Raw genomic sequence first — 14,017 nt, 5'->3', positions numbered from 1 at the left:
TTAATATGTCTATAATTTCTTTTATGAATATGTTATCTGCATTTTCTCTTTTGATTTGATTAGGACACATCTTGGGGTTTTTAAAATGGTATTGGGTGTGGATTTGTTGGAATGTTTTGGCTACACATCGCAATATTTCACAAAAGTCTAAAATTCAAAAAATATCCAACTTTAGTGCAATTTACCCTAGTCATTATATAGATCAGTGACTGGCGCGCTTTTGTCGTAAGATACAAGTTATAACCGAGGCTGGCTCTGTCTTATGTCTCAGTAAGTGGTGCTGTCTTATGTCTTATGACAGTAACTTATTGTAGTAAAAATGTCCTCAGAGTACTCAAGTTGAAATATTACCTTAATATGGTTGCAAACTTTCATCTTGTTGCTGGGCTGGCTGTTTTCGTATGTTGTAGCGGAGAGTGTTCGGTTAGTAACTAGACATGTAACGGTGTTACGTAATTTAATTATAAAACAGTAATCTTTTACAGTTACTTATGAAAATGTTAAAGAGTACAAAGGGGGTTACATCTGAACTTATACACTTTTACAGATTTGATTGATCTCTTTCCCAAATTGCACTGACTGCTCTAAAATATGAGACACCAGTGTTTCAGAAGTTTAGGCTACAGAACACATGCTTTTTTGATAACTGTTTTATTTCCTATTCGGGTTTCTGTAACTATTAACTATTGAACTATATTGTATGATTTTAAATCTGTATTTAACCCTTAGATTGATCTCAAAGTAAAAAGAGGTGCTAAAGTCAGATTTTGTGGCGGCTGTGCTTTAAAATTAAATTATTATAATCTTATTTCAATTGAAAAATGATTTTGAGAGTCTGACAGTAATCAGTGTTGAAAACTACTGTGAGGTCAACCCTGCCTGGGTTAAATGTTTCAGAATGATTAACAGTTGAAAACATTCATTAGAAATTTAGAAAAGTAACCAAATATGAATTAAATCTTGCAACACTTACAGGACAATATTCAACATGTTCAGTAAGTTCTACTTTTTGTAGCTATATTACCTGAAAAAAGCCTATCTATTGCTGTATACCCCTTCTCTGCCAATACTGTGTACTAACAGAAAAACTCTCGTTGAAACTTCATTTTGTTTGTAATAAGTATCCATACATGGCAAACATGGGTGAATAAAAACAGCAAAATAATTGTCTTTCCTCAGCTAGAGCATTTCAAAGCCTCTGTAATCAAGCTGATCTACAATCCTAAGCACAGCTGGACACAGTCTCTATTATGTCTCTGATTTTGTTTACTAGTATCAACAGACAGACTTTGCAAGTCTTTATAATGAAAACCATGCAAGTCAATCAACTTGCAGAGATCAAAGGCCAATGCAATTTACCAAAATGGCCATAATACAAAGCAATCTTCTGTAATGTGAACTGCCTCGTCAGACTCCAAGCATACTGTACATGTCAGATAAATATTAAGTAATTTTCTTCAAATGCAACCTTGACAGGGGTTTGGAATTGCCAAGCTGCAAGTAATTATAATACTAGTGTTAAGTGCTTTGATATTAAAATGACTGGTTTAAAGCCATTAACTTTCTTCAGATAACAGGAAATGTACAATTGTTCCCACATGTTGATACTTTTGAAAACTATTTGTTCATTGACAACATGTGACATGAAATTAAAACATTATCTGTGCTCCCTTGTATGAATCAGAGAATTCTTATACATTTTCACTGCAATTTGGTGAAAATCCAAAAACGTGCACTTTATTTTAATTAATGCACAATAAACATTTATGCTTGCTTTTGTATTTCTGTCCTGAATTTACAACTACTAAGCAGACTAGTCCACTTGATGGCACTGTTGAAATGAAAATGAAACAAAGTAATGGTTGTGAGATGTATGATGAACTGCTAGAAGAAACAGGTCGAGAATCATATCAAACATGAACTTTAAATATATTCTTACCATTAAAAAACATGCAATTCTTTCTCTGTTGCTGTTGTTTTGTTTCTTTGTATTTTAAAAGATACATTCTGAAATAATCCAGCCATTTTGACTTAACTTGTGAAAAAAGCTTATGAGTTACCCACAAAGCCTTTGACGAATATCACAGCTGAAGCACAGTTGTAATTCAGTGATTGTGTTTTGTGATATTAAATGTGACTGCACTGAGGTATCCGCAAGAGTTAAGGTTTGTTGTGGTCAAAACCCCATGTGCTCTGGCAGCAGCCTCAGTCAGTCAATCCATGAGCACATACTCATTGAGGTGTGGACTGTGAGAAGTGAAATATTTCATGACAGGACTTTCATCCAGACTTCTGATGACTCTTTGTTGTTATTTCTGAGTTGTCCCAGTGGACCACTCTTAGCTTGCAGTCTGCTGGCTGCATCTCATAAACACACACATACATACACACACTGCTTGCTTCAGATATCTTGCATGCCATGTTCTCTGTCATGTCACGCACCTTTATACTCTTTCATTCTGTTTGAAAAACAAACAAACAAACAAACAACAGTAACATGTATCTAAGAATATTGTGTCATTAATTTTATGTTTATTTAAAAAAAGACTTTTCTTGTTAGTAAATTAAGGAATCTAGGAAGTAACTTATTATTAACCTCTAGACTTATTTTAAACCTCTAGGCTTCATGTTGCGATAATTGCTTAAGTTTTTATTATCACAATGCAAAAAAGTGTTGTTATAATATAACAGGTTTAATAACTTTTTTTAATATAACAAAAGGAACTGGTCATTAAATACAATAAAGCAAAGCATAAATAATTATAAAAATTATTATTTTAATTAAATACAAAAAAAAGTTCAAGTTAATCTCAGTTAATACATTAACATTAACAATGAACAATGGCTACATTTTTTACAGAAGTTATTCTTCGTATACAGAATAATAACAGCTGTTAGTTTATGTTAGCTCAGGTCTATTAAACAATACAGTTCCAACTTTTGATTTTAATTACATGTTATTAAATGTTGAAATTAACTAAGATTAAGAAATGCTTTAGAAGAATTTTCATTGGCAGTTTATGTTAACTAATGAATTAACTAATGTTAGCCTAACTAATGGAGGATTAATGTAAAGTGTAAAGAACAATAAAGAATCAATCCTTACAAACAATAAAGAATCAAAACATTTTCAAACAATGTCTAGGGAATGTTGTAGTCCAGATTATAAAGTAAAATAAAGTATGAAAATAAATAGCCAGTCTAAGACTTTAAAGGTGCTGTATGTAAGTTTTTGACTTTACTAAAGCATAAAAATACCATAATATGTTTGAAGATATTTAAGAAACATGCTAAGTTAACATACTTGTTTACCTGAAAAATAATGCTACAGTCAGTAATTCTCCTTTGAAAATGTGCGTTCTGGGTCGGAATGCCGGTCTCTGTTTTGGTTTGTGAAACCAGCCCACTACCGGGTTACCCAATTGTATTTCGGCACCCCGGGTTGCCAGTTGGTGAAAACAAAGGTATTTCATTTCATTCATCGTCAGGTGCACTTATTCCTGTTGGTGTCGTCAATCTGGCAACCTGCCTGTGCATCAAGTCTGAGGAGTTGTGGCTGAGTGAAAAAAACCCTCTCCAATATTTTGAATTTGGACTGCAATACCTAGTTCAACCACTCGGTGTCAATCCTACATACACAGCACCTTTAAGTATTCAGTGGTGTGATGAACACGCTGTTTAAATCATTTAAATCATTTAAATGAAAAATTGTTACCAGGCTAAGACTGCATTTTTGCTGTTCCATCATCGCCATCTGCTGTCAGAGAGTGAATGTGCATTTTCCTTCACTCGCGTTTTGGGCTTGTTTACATCAGAGTGCGCTTGTGTCTTTGCAGCATACAGCAGTGTTGTGCATTTTAACCAGCTGAGTGAAGAAGAATTCTTTAAATTCATTCTACAAATCTGAACAATTTGTATTAAATAATTATTCACGGTATTTAGAAGTGTATATGATAACAAAACCGTGCATTTTAATTATTGTGATATATCGTATTGCCAAATACCAGCACGTCTACTCCTAACAGTCATTATTTAAATATTCTAAAAATTGTTAGCTATTATTTGAAAAAAAATTCTAAAACATTTTTTTTTTCCTTAATAATAGGTCAATATAATAGTAAGGTCCTCTATTTTATATTGTATTTATTCAATTTTTTTTATATTGTAATCATCAAACTGTGAAAAAAAAAAAAAAAAAAAAAAAAACAGCAACATGTATCAGTAGGTGTTGGATCTTTAATGTTTATTTAAAAAATAGACTTTTCTTGTTAGTAAATTAAGGAATGTTTCGACTTCTAGACTAGTGAATTAGTCATGTATTAAATATTATTGTATTATTTTAAAAAGTATTTTTTATTTTATTTTTTGCACATTTAAGATAATAGTAAGGTCCTCTATTTTATCTTGTATATTTATTCCTTAATATTGTGACCCACAAACCGCAACATCTAAAATAAAATACAATAAAATAAAAAGTTTTGTACAGTCTACTATGCTACAGAAACAATGCTAGAGCAGAATTATTGATTCTTATACATTTGGAGTGTTTTTTCGTATATGCGTTATGCTTCTATTGAATCTCCTGTTCCTACTATAACCGTAAAGGTAAATATTAGCCATTTCAGCAAACAATAATGAATTCCCATAAAAAAGATAAGAGAAACATGCACATTTACAAGAACTGTGCAGAACAGTGATGGATTCAAGCTGATAATGCTCTGAGTTACGGAGAAAGGTCTGATATGTACAATACCTTATTCCTCAAAGGAACTAGTGGTTAGTGTGGTTAACTCTCAATAAACATGTTTTTGCTCAGCTGCTTTTGTCATGTACACTGCAAAATGTCAGTGATGACCAAACCTGATAACTGACTAAAAGTAGGTTTGGAAACTGACCAGTACTGTTACATTGATGATATTAATGAACATTTAATCTGAATATCCACTGAATTCTGCAGGTTTGCTAATGCAGATGCACGTAAATGTATTATTCAAAGCAACAGTAGATCAGTGAGCGTGGCATCTCTTGTAGCACATCTACTCTGCACTGTTGACATTGACCCTTACCACAATCTTGCCTCAAACAAACTGCCACTGATCATCACTCGAAATCATGTTGACTTTCAAAAGCTGTTTGATGGATTGTATGTAAGTCAGGACAAAGAAAACAAAACAACTGTCACTTTCTCTTCTGCCGTTTGTTGCAGTGGCTTATTGGCCCTGACATGTTCCAGTGCCTTTGTTAAAGACCAGTGGTGTCATTCCAGCGTTTGACGATGGTCACACATCACAGAGCTCCATTTTTAAAGTGCAAATAGGTGACCCTCCACCTCAGTCCCACATCTCCCTCTTCTTCTCTCTAGCAACAATAACAATCAATTCTTCAACATCAGAAGGTTCTGAAGAACAACTTATAAATCATATGCATCCCCTGCTGGTCTCTTGGCGGCCAAGTTGACTTTACTGAAGCGTTTCTTTGATCCTGCACTGCTTTGATTCACTTTTCTCTCACCCTTTTAGCTAAACATATCATTGGAATTTTGCTCTTTGTTCCTGACAGGTCTCGTCTTAGCTCGGTTTCTCTGCAGACTCGCAGCCCTTCCCAGAGGGGGAGAACTGCTTCGCAGCCCAGACGAAATCGAGTGCTGCTCAAAGATTTATCCTTATCTTTTGAATCGACACTCTCTTTTCCCCTTCACTCCCTACCTTGACATGTCCGTTCTCTCTGTGTGACAGTTGAAATGACAAGGTTGTCATTCAACGATGCAGTGGATTTCTGAAACTAAGGTTCTGCATGCATTTATGGTCTGTTGAGACAGTCTTTGTGATCTCAAGAGTGTACATGTAAAATATGTATTAGTATTATGAAATTTCCAAATTAACCCCTTTGTTTGTCTTTACATTTTTTGAATATATTCTCTTGACTTGATCAAAACCCATTTGATAGATATTATTAAAGCTTGAATTGTCTATAAACCTAAAGGGATGCACTTCTTGAATTTTATATACATTTTTCAACATACAGAAACACTATAAAATATTTTTTCTTAAGTAAAAAACAGTAAAAAAAAAATGCAATAAAAGACTGAAAGTAAATGAATGAACCCAAGTGTATGTAATGCATTTTTCAAATAAGATGCTTGTTACGTGCATGTGACGTGAAATGTTGTTTACGATCACTTTTCATAAGATTAGGAAAAGTCATAAAGTACGTTTTTTTTTATTAGATATTAATAGAACGCTTAAGCAGAACCTGAGGATTTTTTTTGGCAAATAATTAGATAAACAAAATAATTGGTGTACTGGAATGATTTTTTGATAAGATATGACAAGAGGGTAAATAAACACCAACTCATTTCCTCTATTGACTTTGAAATATAAACTCTGTGTGCAAAAACATGATCATTATCTACTACAAAACAACAGCTCCAGGCTCATAAATGTGACTGTTCACACGTACACTTCCCATGCATCTGGTTTTGTGGTAATTAATATCCAACATCTTATGTGTGCAATTCACTATAAATAAATCGTCTTTACTGCATTTACTGCTAGATCATATAGATTATTGTCAAGCTGCTTGCAAGGTTTGGTTAATGATACAAGCAATGTGATTCATGCAACCTTTTTAATTTACACTATATAATGTTACCAAAATTTTGAACAAAATTTTTTAGTGTGTAGTTGAAAAACGTTTATGTTACAGAAAATTACTGTTATTAGAAACATGGAAATATAAATATATATTTATTCATAACACATCATTTTGATTATTTGTGGCATCTGGTGGTAGGATTGTGTGGTTGCTAATTGCAGAAGACTATTAAGCATTGTGGTGTTGAAAGTTTTAAAGATCTTGCAAAAAAAAATCAGTAAAAGAAAAATAGTAAGTGAAGTGTATTAGCCTGGTTATCTCTCTGACCCTTGTTCTCTTCCTTCCTCTCTCTGTGGTTGGTTCTGTGGATATCTGCTCTTGAAGTCAAGTGCGTGATAAAGAGTTTGTCATGAGATTTTCTGATAATCTGTTTCAGACACGAGACTTTCTGATAATCTGTTCCGGACTTAGTTATAAAAACAACAACAAAAAACAAAAAACAAAAAAAAAACAAAAACAAGTGAATTCTATACCATGTTAAAATACCAAATAATCATAAACAATCATGAGACGGACAGATAAAAATGTAAGTGAAAAGATCCAATGTATGAAAGTTAGTGTTGATTAAAGATATTGACCATGACGTTGACCGATATTAATAAATATAACATTTAAAACATTTAAATCAATTTATGTCTGACCCAAGAAAATTGACACCATTAATTACTTTTTTCTTTTTCTTTTTTCATTTGATTGAAGCAAATAAATATAAATATCGTATCAATAGCCAGTTTTGATTGTTTGCCATTTTTCTGTTGATAATTAAAGTCATATATTTGTGATGTTACATTTACTTTAGGTACATTACTTTAGATTAGTATTGGTTTTAGCTATGATCCATTATCAGAAGTGAAGCCCTGCTTCTTTTTAACATCTGTATATTGATCGTTTTACAAGGAGCAAGAAAACATTAAAGTTCTCTTCTGTAGCATCAAAGAACTTGAAGTTTTCCATAACTGGGTAAATTCACCAACAATAACTTCTACTTCTACTTCTACTGGAGTCCCAAGAAATGAATGTGAAATGAATAACAAAGAATTTAAAACAAAATAACTTATGTGACAGAGTTCAAATCAAAGCCCTCCCTCAGACTACACTGAACCACTAGTAAGAGTAAGAAGTGTGGTTAAGAGGATGGAAAGGAAATGAGTGGAGCAGGGTTTGGTGATTCAGGTGCTATAAATTGTGTCACCTTTTCCTCTGTGCTCTAAAGAATGAGACGTCTTCATTGACAAGTAACTGAGAGAGGGACTTATCATGAACAGCTGGAGTGTGTATCACCTGGTAGTCCTTGCCTTGCTCTTTGCTTCCCAGTCTAGTGCTGAGTATGATGGTGAGGATGCTTATGATGAATATGGTGAGTAATTTTTTCTTCAGTTCTTTAGGCCCTTAATTGACAGAACAAATATTGAATATTTATTGTTTAAAGCAACATTCAAATAAGTTGATTACTCATTATTTTCATGTGGCATCTATCTATCTATAAAGAGCTTTTAGAAAGTTTTGTAGCTGAAGAGCATGAGAAGAGACTTCACAAAGTATTATGAGAATAGCCTAAAAAGTCCCTCAGAAGCATGATTATTAGGTTCACCACAAACACGTGTTTTCCTATGTAAAGGTCATACGTTTAATTTTTAGGAATGGAGCGTATGACGAGAACTTTCTTGACAGTATACATTTAGACACATCTGATGATGATGATAAGCTTGCTGATAAGTAGTGATGCATCATGGTGCATGAGCTGTCTGGAGAGCCACATCAAAAGGCCTGAGGAGGGGGAGGCGTTCACATAAGCTGGTATATCCTGTATACCCGACAAAGAGTCACATCAGAACATTCATTAAGTAAAATCCCCACGTTTTCGCAAAAATGTTATTCATTCAGTCAATTTCATACTGTAAACTCTCACAAATTACTCATACTGTAATCTCAAACAACATCTGTGAACTTTTTCTTCATTTTCTGCTTTGAGTTTTTAAACATTGTTTAATGTCTTTTTTTTATTTATTTATATTTTAAAGCATTTTCTAATGTGAACATTTTTTAAAACTGTAATATTTAGACCTATAAAAACAATGACAGTGAGTCTGAGGTGTGAAACAATAAATGTGAAAGTAGCTTTGGTTTCAGTTACAGTTGCGGATGACATACATCCAGCTGGTTGTTATTGCAAAATAAACCACGACTCTGATCAGGGCATTGATGCAAAATCCTGAAGAACGGAAGATTTCAATTTTGGATATAATCGATAAGACGCGAAATGGTACCGGTTGCGTTAGTGAGAAACAAGGCCTGTTATCTGTCATTTAGCACTTCTAATGAATTATTGGGAAGTATCAGAATGCTGAATGCCAAGATTGACCGGTGTTCTGTCGATTTGTCCTACCCCGTCAGATTTTGCTAACTCTCATTAAAACAGTAGGTAGTACAATTCGACAACGAACAATACTACCTGCAAAGTTGTGGTTTATTAACATCTACACCTACCACAACCCTAAACCTACCCTTACAGTAATGCAAATACAGTAATTATGTGTTATATCCGTGGTTGTAGCTAGAAGAGATACAGCTACAGGAAACCAACAATTAATATTTTTTTCTACCTTTTAGATTGTGCTTTATTAAAGTCTACACTTACTCACTAAACCTACCCTTACAGTAATGCAGATACATTAAATATTGTTGTTAAGCATGAGAAAAAGGATGCAATATTGATGTGCGCATACACAGTAAACCCTGGTAGGAAAATCTGACGGGTAGGATAAAATGACAGGGCGCCGGATTTTTTACTTTCTGCTGAATTTTGTATGGACCTACAGTACTCATAATTATTCTGCTCTTTTCAAGATGAGATATTAGATATTGACCCGGACCAGATTATTTTTGAGATTAGTAATACACTGCATGGTATTACTGTAACATGGAGTACCCCAGACAAAAATACAATCCCTGAGTGTTATGAAGCTCAAGTGCAGTTCAAGAGCCAGTGTGTCAAAGAATGGAAGGTATTTAACACTCACAGACACTTACACATTTGAGCTGCAGTAAGACTCACTTTTAGCACAAAACTGAAGAAACCAGACTTGTATATGCTGGAAAAATGCTCATGAATCTTATATGCTTACATGCAGGAAGGTCAGAGGACTGTGACACATACACATGAAGTGTACAGTTTGAACCTGTCCACTATCAGCATGAAGAAGAATTACGATTTCAGAATAAGAATGAGGAAGGCGTGTCAGGACAAGAACTGGAGCAATTGGACAACAGTGCAAAGTTGGGGAAACAATACAGGTACTATTTCTTTGTCTTTGAAAAAACATGTGTTCAGGTTCAAGTCCAGAGCCTGGTTTGATAAATAAGCATCAACTGGTCATCAGCCATAGCAATATGTATGGTTCAAGATATTTATGATCTTGTACTTTACTTGGAGTTTTTGTGTTTTTTCTTGTGTTACTTTGTCTCTAGTATGAATTACTTTTATTGTTGTGTTCTCCAAGTTGGTTTGGATAAGTCAAATGAAATATAAAGAGAAGTAAATTATTACATGTATTCTTTTGTGTGTGAAAAGCTTCACAAACAAACTAAACATTTTGTTCACAGGTGCTTGTACGGTAGACGCATCCACTTACATCTGGGTTTATATTTTGATAATTGTGCTGCCACTAACAGCCTTTCTTCTTGTTTGTCTGTTGACTCAACAGGGGTGAGTATAAACCAGCACTTCATTTATTATAATATTCTTGACACATTTTTATCAAATGTCTGAACGCTATGACATTCTTTGATCTTGAAAGAATTAGAAAACTGATCTTTCCTGAAGTACCAGATCCCAAACACTTGAAAAATAAAATCATGGACGCTGAACAGTCTCAGGTAAGGCCAGTGCCATCTGACAGAATACACCTAAATATGTTTATAGTTCTTAAAGCTGGAAGATAATTAGCATTTTCATGGCATAGGATTCTTCAGGGTTGTTTTTTTCCTTCTGGTTTTAAAACAAATATATTACAATCACAGATCAAATGTGAATTCTGTCATCATTCTGTGCTTTAAAAATTTGCTGAAGTTGCTACATTTGGTTATTAAAATATATATTCCTGTGGTAGTTATATTGCTTCTGTAGCAACTTATCACTTTACATTTCAAAATTACTTTATGTTTCTCAGAGAGTTTTTTTTTACATGTACAACAAAACACTTTTAGCTGTATAAAAACCTGAGAGATTAAAATCTTTTTCCCAGTATTTGAAAATGTATACAGACGTGTACACATTGAATATTCCCAGAACACTAGTAAAGCTGTTTAGCCTATGTTTAATTTCAGCTGGGCTTAAACCATGATCTTTATCCAATAAAAGAACACAGTTTAAGGTATTTACACACCTTGTTTTTTACTTAATATATTTACTTAATTACCTACAAATCCAATGGAATTTACTGAGAAAATTCATGGCAAATTTGCCCTCTGGACTCATCCACTCTTAAATTTTTATTTTATTATATATATTTATATATATATATATATAGTATATATATATATATAATATTATATTATTATATATATATTATATTTATTATTATTATTAAGTATTATTATTATTATTATTATTATTATTATCATCATCCGTGGTTCCATGAATAAACGTAAAGATCAGTGGAACCTTTCAATTGTACAAAAAATTCTTAATTGTGGAAAAGGTGCTTTAGATTATTAAAATGATTCTCACGCTAAAAAAAAAAATGTTTTGGAAACTTTATTTTTTGCAAATGAATGAATTGTAGTCATAATTGATTAGCTCTAAATAAATAATTTTGTCTGTCATTTCCTTTCTAATGGTGGGAGAACCTTACGCAGTGGAATGAAGAATGCTCAACAACAGATGTTGAGATTATGGACAAGAACGAAAGGGAAGAACAACATCAAACTTTGGTAATACAGCCCATGGACACCAGCCCAGAGCAACAGGACAGCATGTACTGCATCTACTCCTCTCAAACATCTGGTGAAAACACAGAACTGCAGTACTCTCAGAGTGTGTTGGGGTATATCATCCTTTAACACCACAGAGAGGGACTAAAATCATATTTCAATGAGCCAGTTTAATGCTTTTATGATTGATTATTAAATTGGTGTAACACATGGGGTCACATCTTTTATGCTAGCTAGTGTCTTGTGTTTGTGATCATCACAGTTTAGATGCATATCATGGCTCTGTTAGCCCCTGCTGGTAGATCCTGTAACTACACCATCTGGATACAAAAAGCATCTTTCTCCATTAATGGCCTTTCAAAATTAGCCACCTATTCTGATGCAACTAAAGTCTTTTAAGCAATATATTTCCAGGGTTCTTGCATCAGCCAAACAAGTACCTTTGAGATCAGTGGGAATGCTAATTGATATATTTGTCAATTACAGATCTCATTGGTTACTCCTAAAGTCTGTGATCAGGATTGTGGTTAAAGCAAGCTAGTGCACAGAAAATCATTTGAGCACATCAGCTCTAAGCAAACAATGTGAGTGCAGTACAATAATTGGACAATGGAGGGCACTCTGACTATCCTGAAGTGTTAAAGAAGAGTTGAACCTTATCAAAGCCAACAAGGAGCACACTCTTCACTGCATCACAGCCCTCTCTTAAGGGAGGATGTATGTTATTTGAAGACTGATTTAAAAGATTAATGTGAAACTGCATAACAGATGTGGAGTTTCAGTGTGACGGCGTTACAAAGCCAGGGCAGCAGCCACACACTCCAATCTGTTGTGATTGATGAATTAGAATGGGGTGAAGAAGAATATGAGCAAATAATCATTAACATATAGAAGCAAAAATGAAAGCCACTCAGGTGGATATATGAATGTAAAAATGTACACTTTCAGTCGTACCTGTTACAGCTTAGAAAAACTGAAAAAAAAAATGTAGAAAAAAAATGGAAAATTAAAAACAAACAAACAATATATATATATATATATATATATATATATATATATATATATATATATATATAGCAAATATAAATAATATTAAAATGCAAAAAAAAATATTAAAATGCAATTTTATTTAAAATGTAAAGGAACCTTTAATGATCTGCAGTTTTCTATGATCAAGCAAATTTGAGACAGTCGTGCAACTCTTTCATGGTCAGATTCTAACTTTCATTAAAGCACAAGATGCTCTTTGGATCATTCTAAATTATTAGATAAGATTCAACTTTATTGTCATTGCACATGTGGGTACAAGGCAATGAAATGCAGTATTATAATGTTATAATTATAAACAAATTATAATGTTTTAAGAACATTATCATCAGTTTTTACACAAACTTTTGGAGTTTATGCAGCTCGAGTGCTGCAGTCATTAAAGAAAAAGGAAGACAAACCAAATACTATTCAAGTTAATTTTTTGTCATGCATTTTTTTTTTCACTTAAATTGCTATGTTGATCATATAATTGGTAGCTGGTAAATGTGAAATTAGAAAAAGGTTACAAAATTAAATTTACACATATTTTCAGACTTTTGGACCCTACTGTACATGCATTTGACAATACTTCCCAAAAAGTTTTTTTTTTCTTTGCTAAAAAATGTAAGTACTTGTGCTTTTTACTTTTGAATTTAATAAACACTTCATCTTTATATCCAACAACGGTGTAATACTAACTGTCTTTGATACACAAACCCACTGCTATTGCGAGAGTGTGATTGAGGCTTGGCTACACAAGATTTCCCCAGTAACACCTGTGTGCTAACTGACTAATAGAAATCTTTATTTTTTAGATAAGAGAGCAGTGGGGAATTACCTTACAAGTAAAAAAAAAAAAAGAAAACTTTTTTTTAAAGAAGAAAAAGTTTACTCAGAATAATAAATGATTTCTAAATAAGATAAACTGCTTTCACTATATGTAATTTTCCATCTACGCCTACAGAGAAACTCTTTTCCAAGTAGGGGCTCTGGAGGTGGTATTGGTTTGTGTTTCATACATGATAATTGCTGTCCACTCATCTCATAAAGGCTAACAATCTGATGTGTATCTAGTCACCACTTGAAAGTTACATGAGAGTTCACACCAGCTAATGTCTTCATACCTCCTCCAGCTTACATAAGAGAAGCAACAAACAGCTTGCTCGATTAATAAATTAAGTATGCTAAATATGGCTTACAGTCATTTTTCTGCAGAGCTATTTAATGATAATCAACACTCCAACAATTACATCTTTACACTTTACACTTTTAATTATACATTGTGCTTTTCTGTCTGGCAAACAGGAATGAATTGTGTTCCCTGGTGATTTGTTCTCAAAAGTGGGCATGTGGGTTCTATCTGTGATGATTTTTACTCTTGAATACCAGGAAACACACACAC

The 14,017-nt window shown here is 33.2% G+C and overlaps 1 protein-coding gene across 2 annotated transcripts; it reads left to right on the top strand.

Annotated features, from left to right (window-relative positions):
• Nucleotides 1-6,790: 6,790 nt before the first annotated feature.
• LOC109070309 (cytokine receptor common subunit gamma) lies at nt 6,791-12,660 on the top strand. Of its 2 annotated transcripts, none has more exons than XM_042764033.1 (6): nt 6,791-8,011; nt 9,502-9,659; nt 9,786-9,948; nt 10,258-10,360; nt 10,452-10,530; nt 10,981-11,070. In XM_042764033.1, the coding sequence occupies exons 1-6, from the start codon at nt 7,912-7,914 to the stop codon at nt 11,053-11,055; spliced, it is 678 nt and encodes a 225-aa protein (XP_042619967.1). In that variant the 5' UTR covers nt 6,791-7,911; the 3' UTR covers nt 11,056-11,070. The 2 variants fall into 2 exon arrangements, with proteins under 2 accessions (XP_042619967.1, XP_042619966.1); XM_042764032.1 differs by lacking the exon at nt 10,981-11,070 and adding an exon at nt 11,491-12,660 and having other exon boundaries at nt 6,798-8,011.
• The last annotated feature ends 1,357 nt before the right edge of the window (nt 12,661-14,017 follow it).

Source organism: Cyprinus carpio, chromosome A9, assembly GCF_018340385.1.
Source record: "Cyprinus carpio isolate SPL01 chromosome A9, ASM1834038v1, whole genome shotgun sequence".
NCBI classification, from domain to species: domain Eukaryota; kingdom Metazoa; phylum Chordata; class Actinopteri; order Cypriniformes; family Cyprinidae; genus Cyprinus; species Cyprinus carpio.
The sequence above is the reverse complement of the archived record's forward strand: the minus strand, read 5'-3'. Positions and strand labels throughout refer to the sequence as shown.

Bases quoted from the DNA above. Each gene is read 5' to 3' on its own strand.
- LOC109070309 (XM_042764032.1), top strand. From the start codon at position 7,912: ATGAACAGCTGGAGTGTGTATCACCTGGTAGTCCTTGCCTTGCTCTTT. The intron at 9,660-9,785 runs GTATTTAACACT...GCTTACATGCAG, and splicing joins AGTGTGTCAAAGAATGGAAG to GAAGGTCAGAGGACTGTGAC. The intron at 10,531-11,490 runs GTAAGGCCAGTG...TTTCCTTTCTAA, and splicing joins TGGACGCTGAACAGTCTCAG to TGGTGGGAGAACCTTACGCA.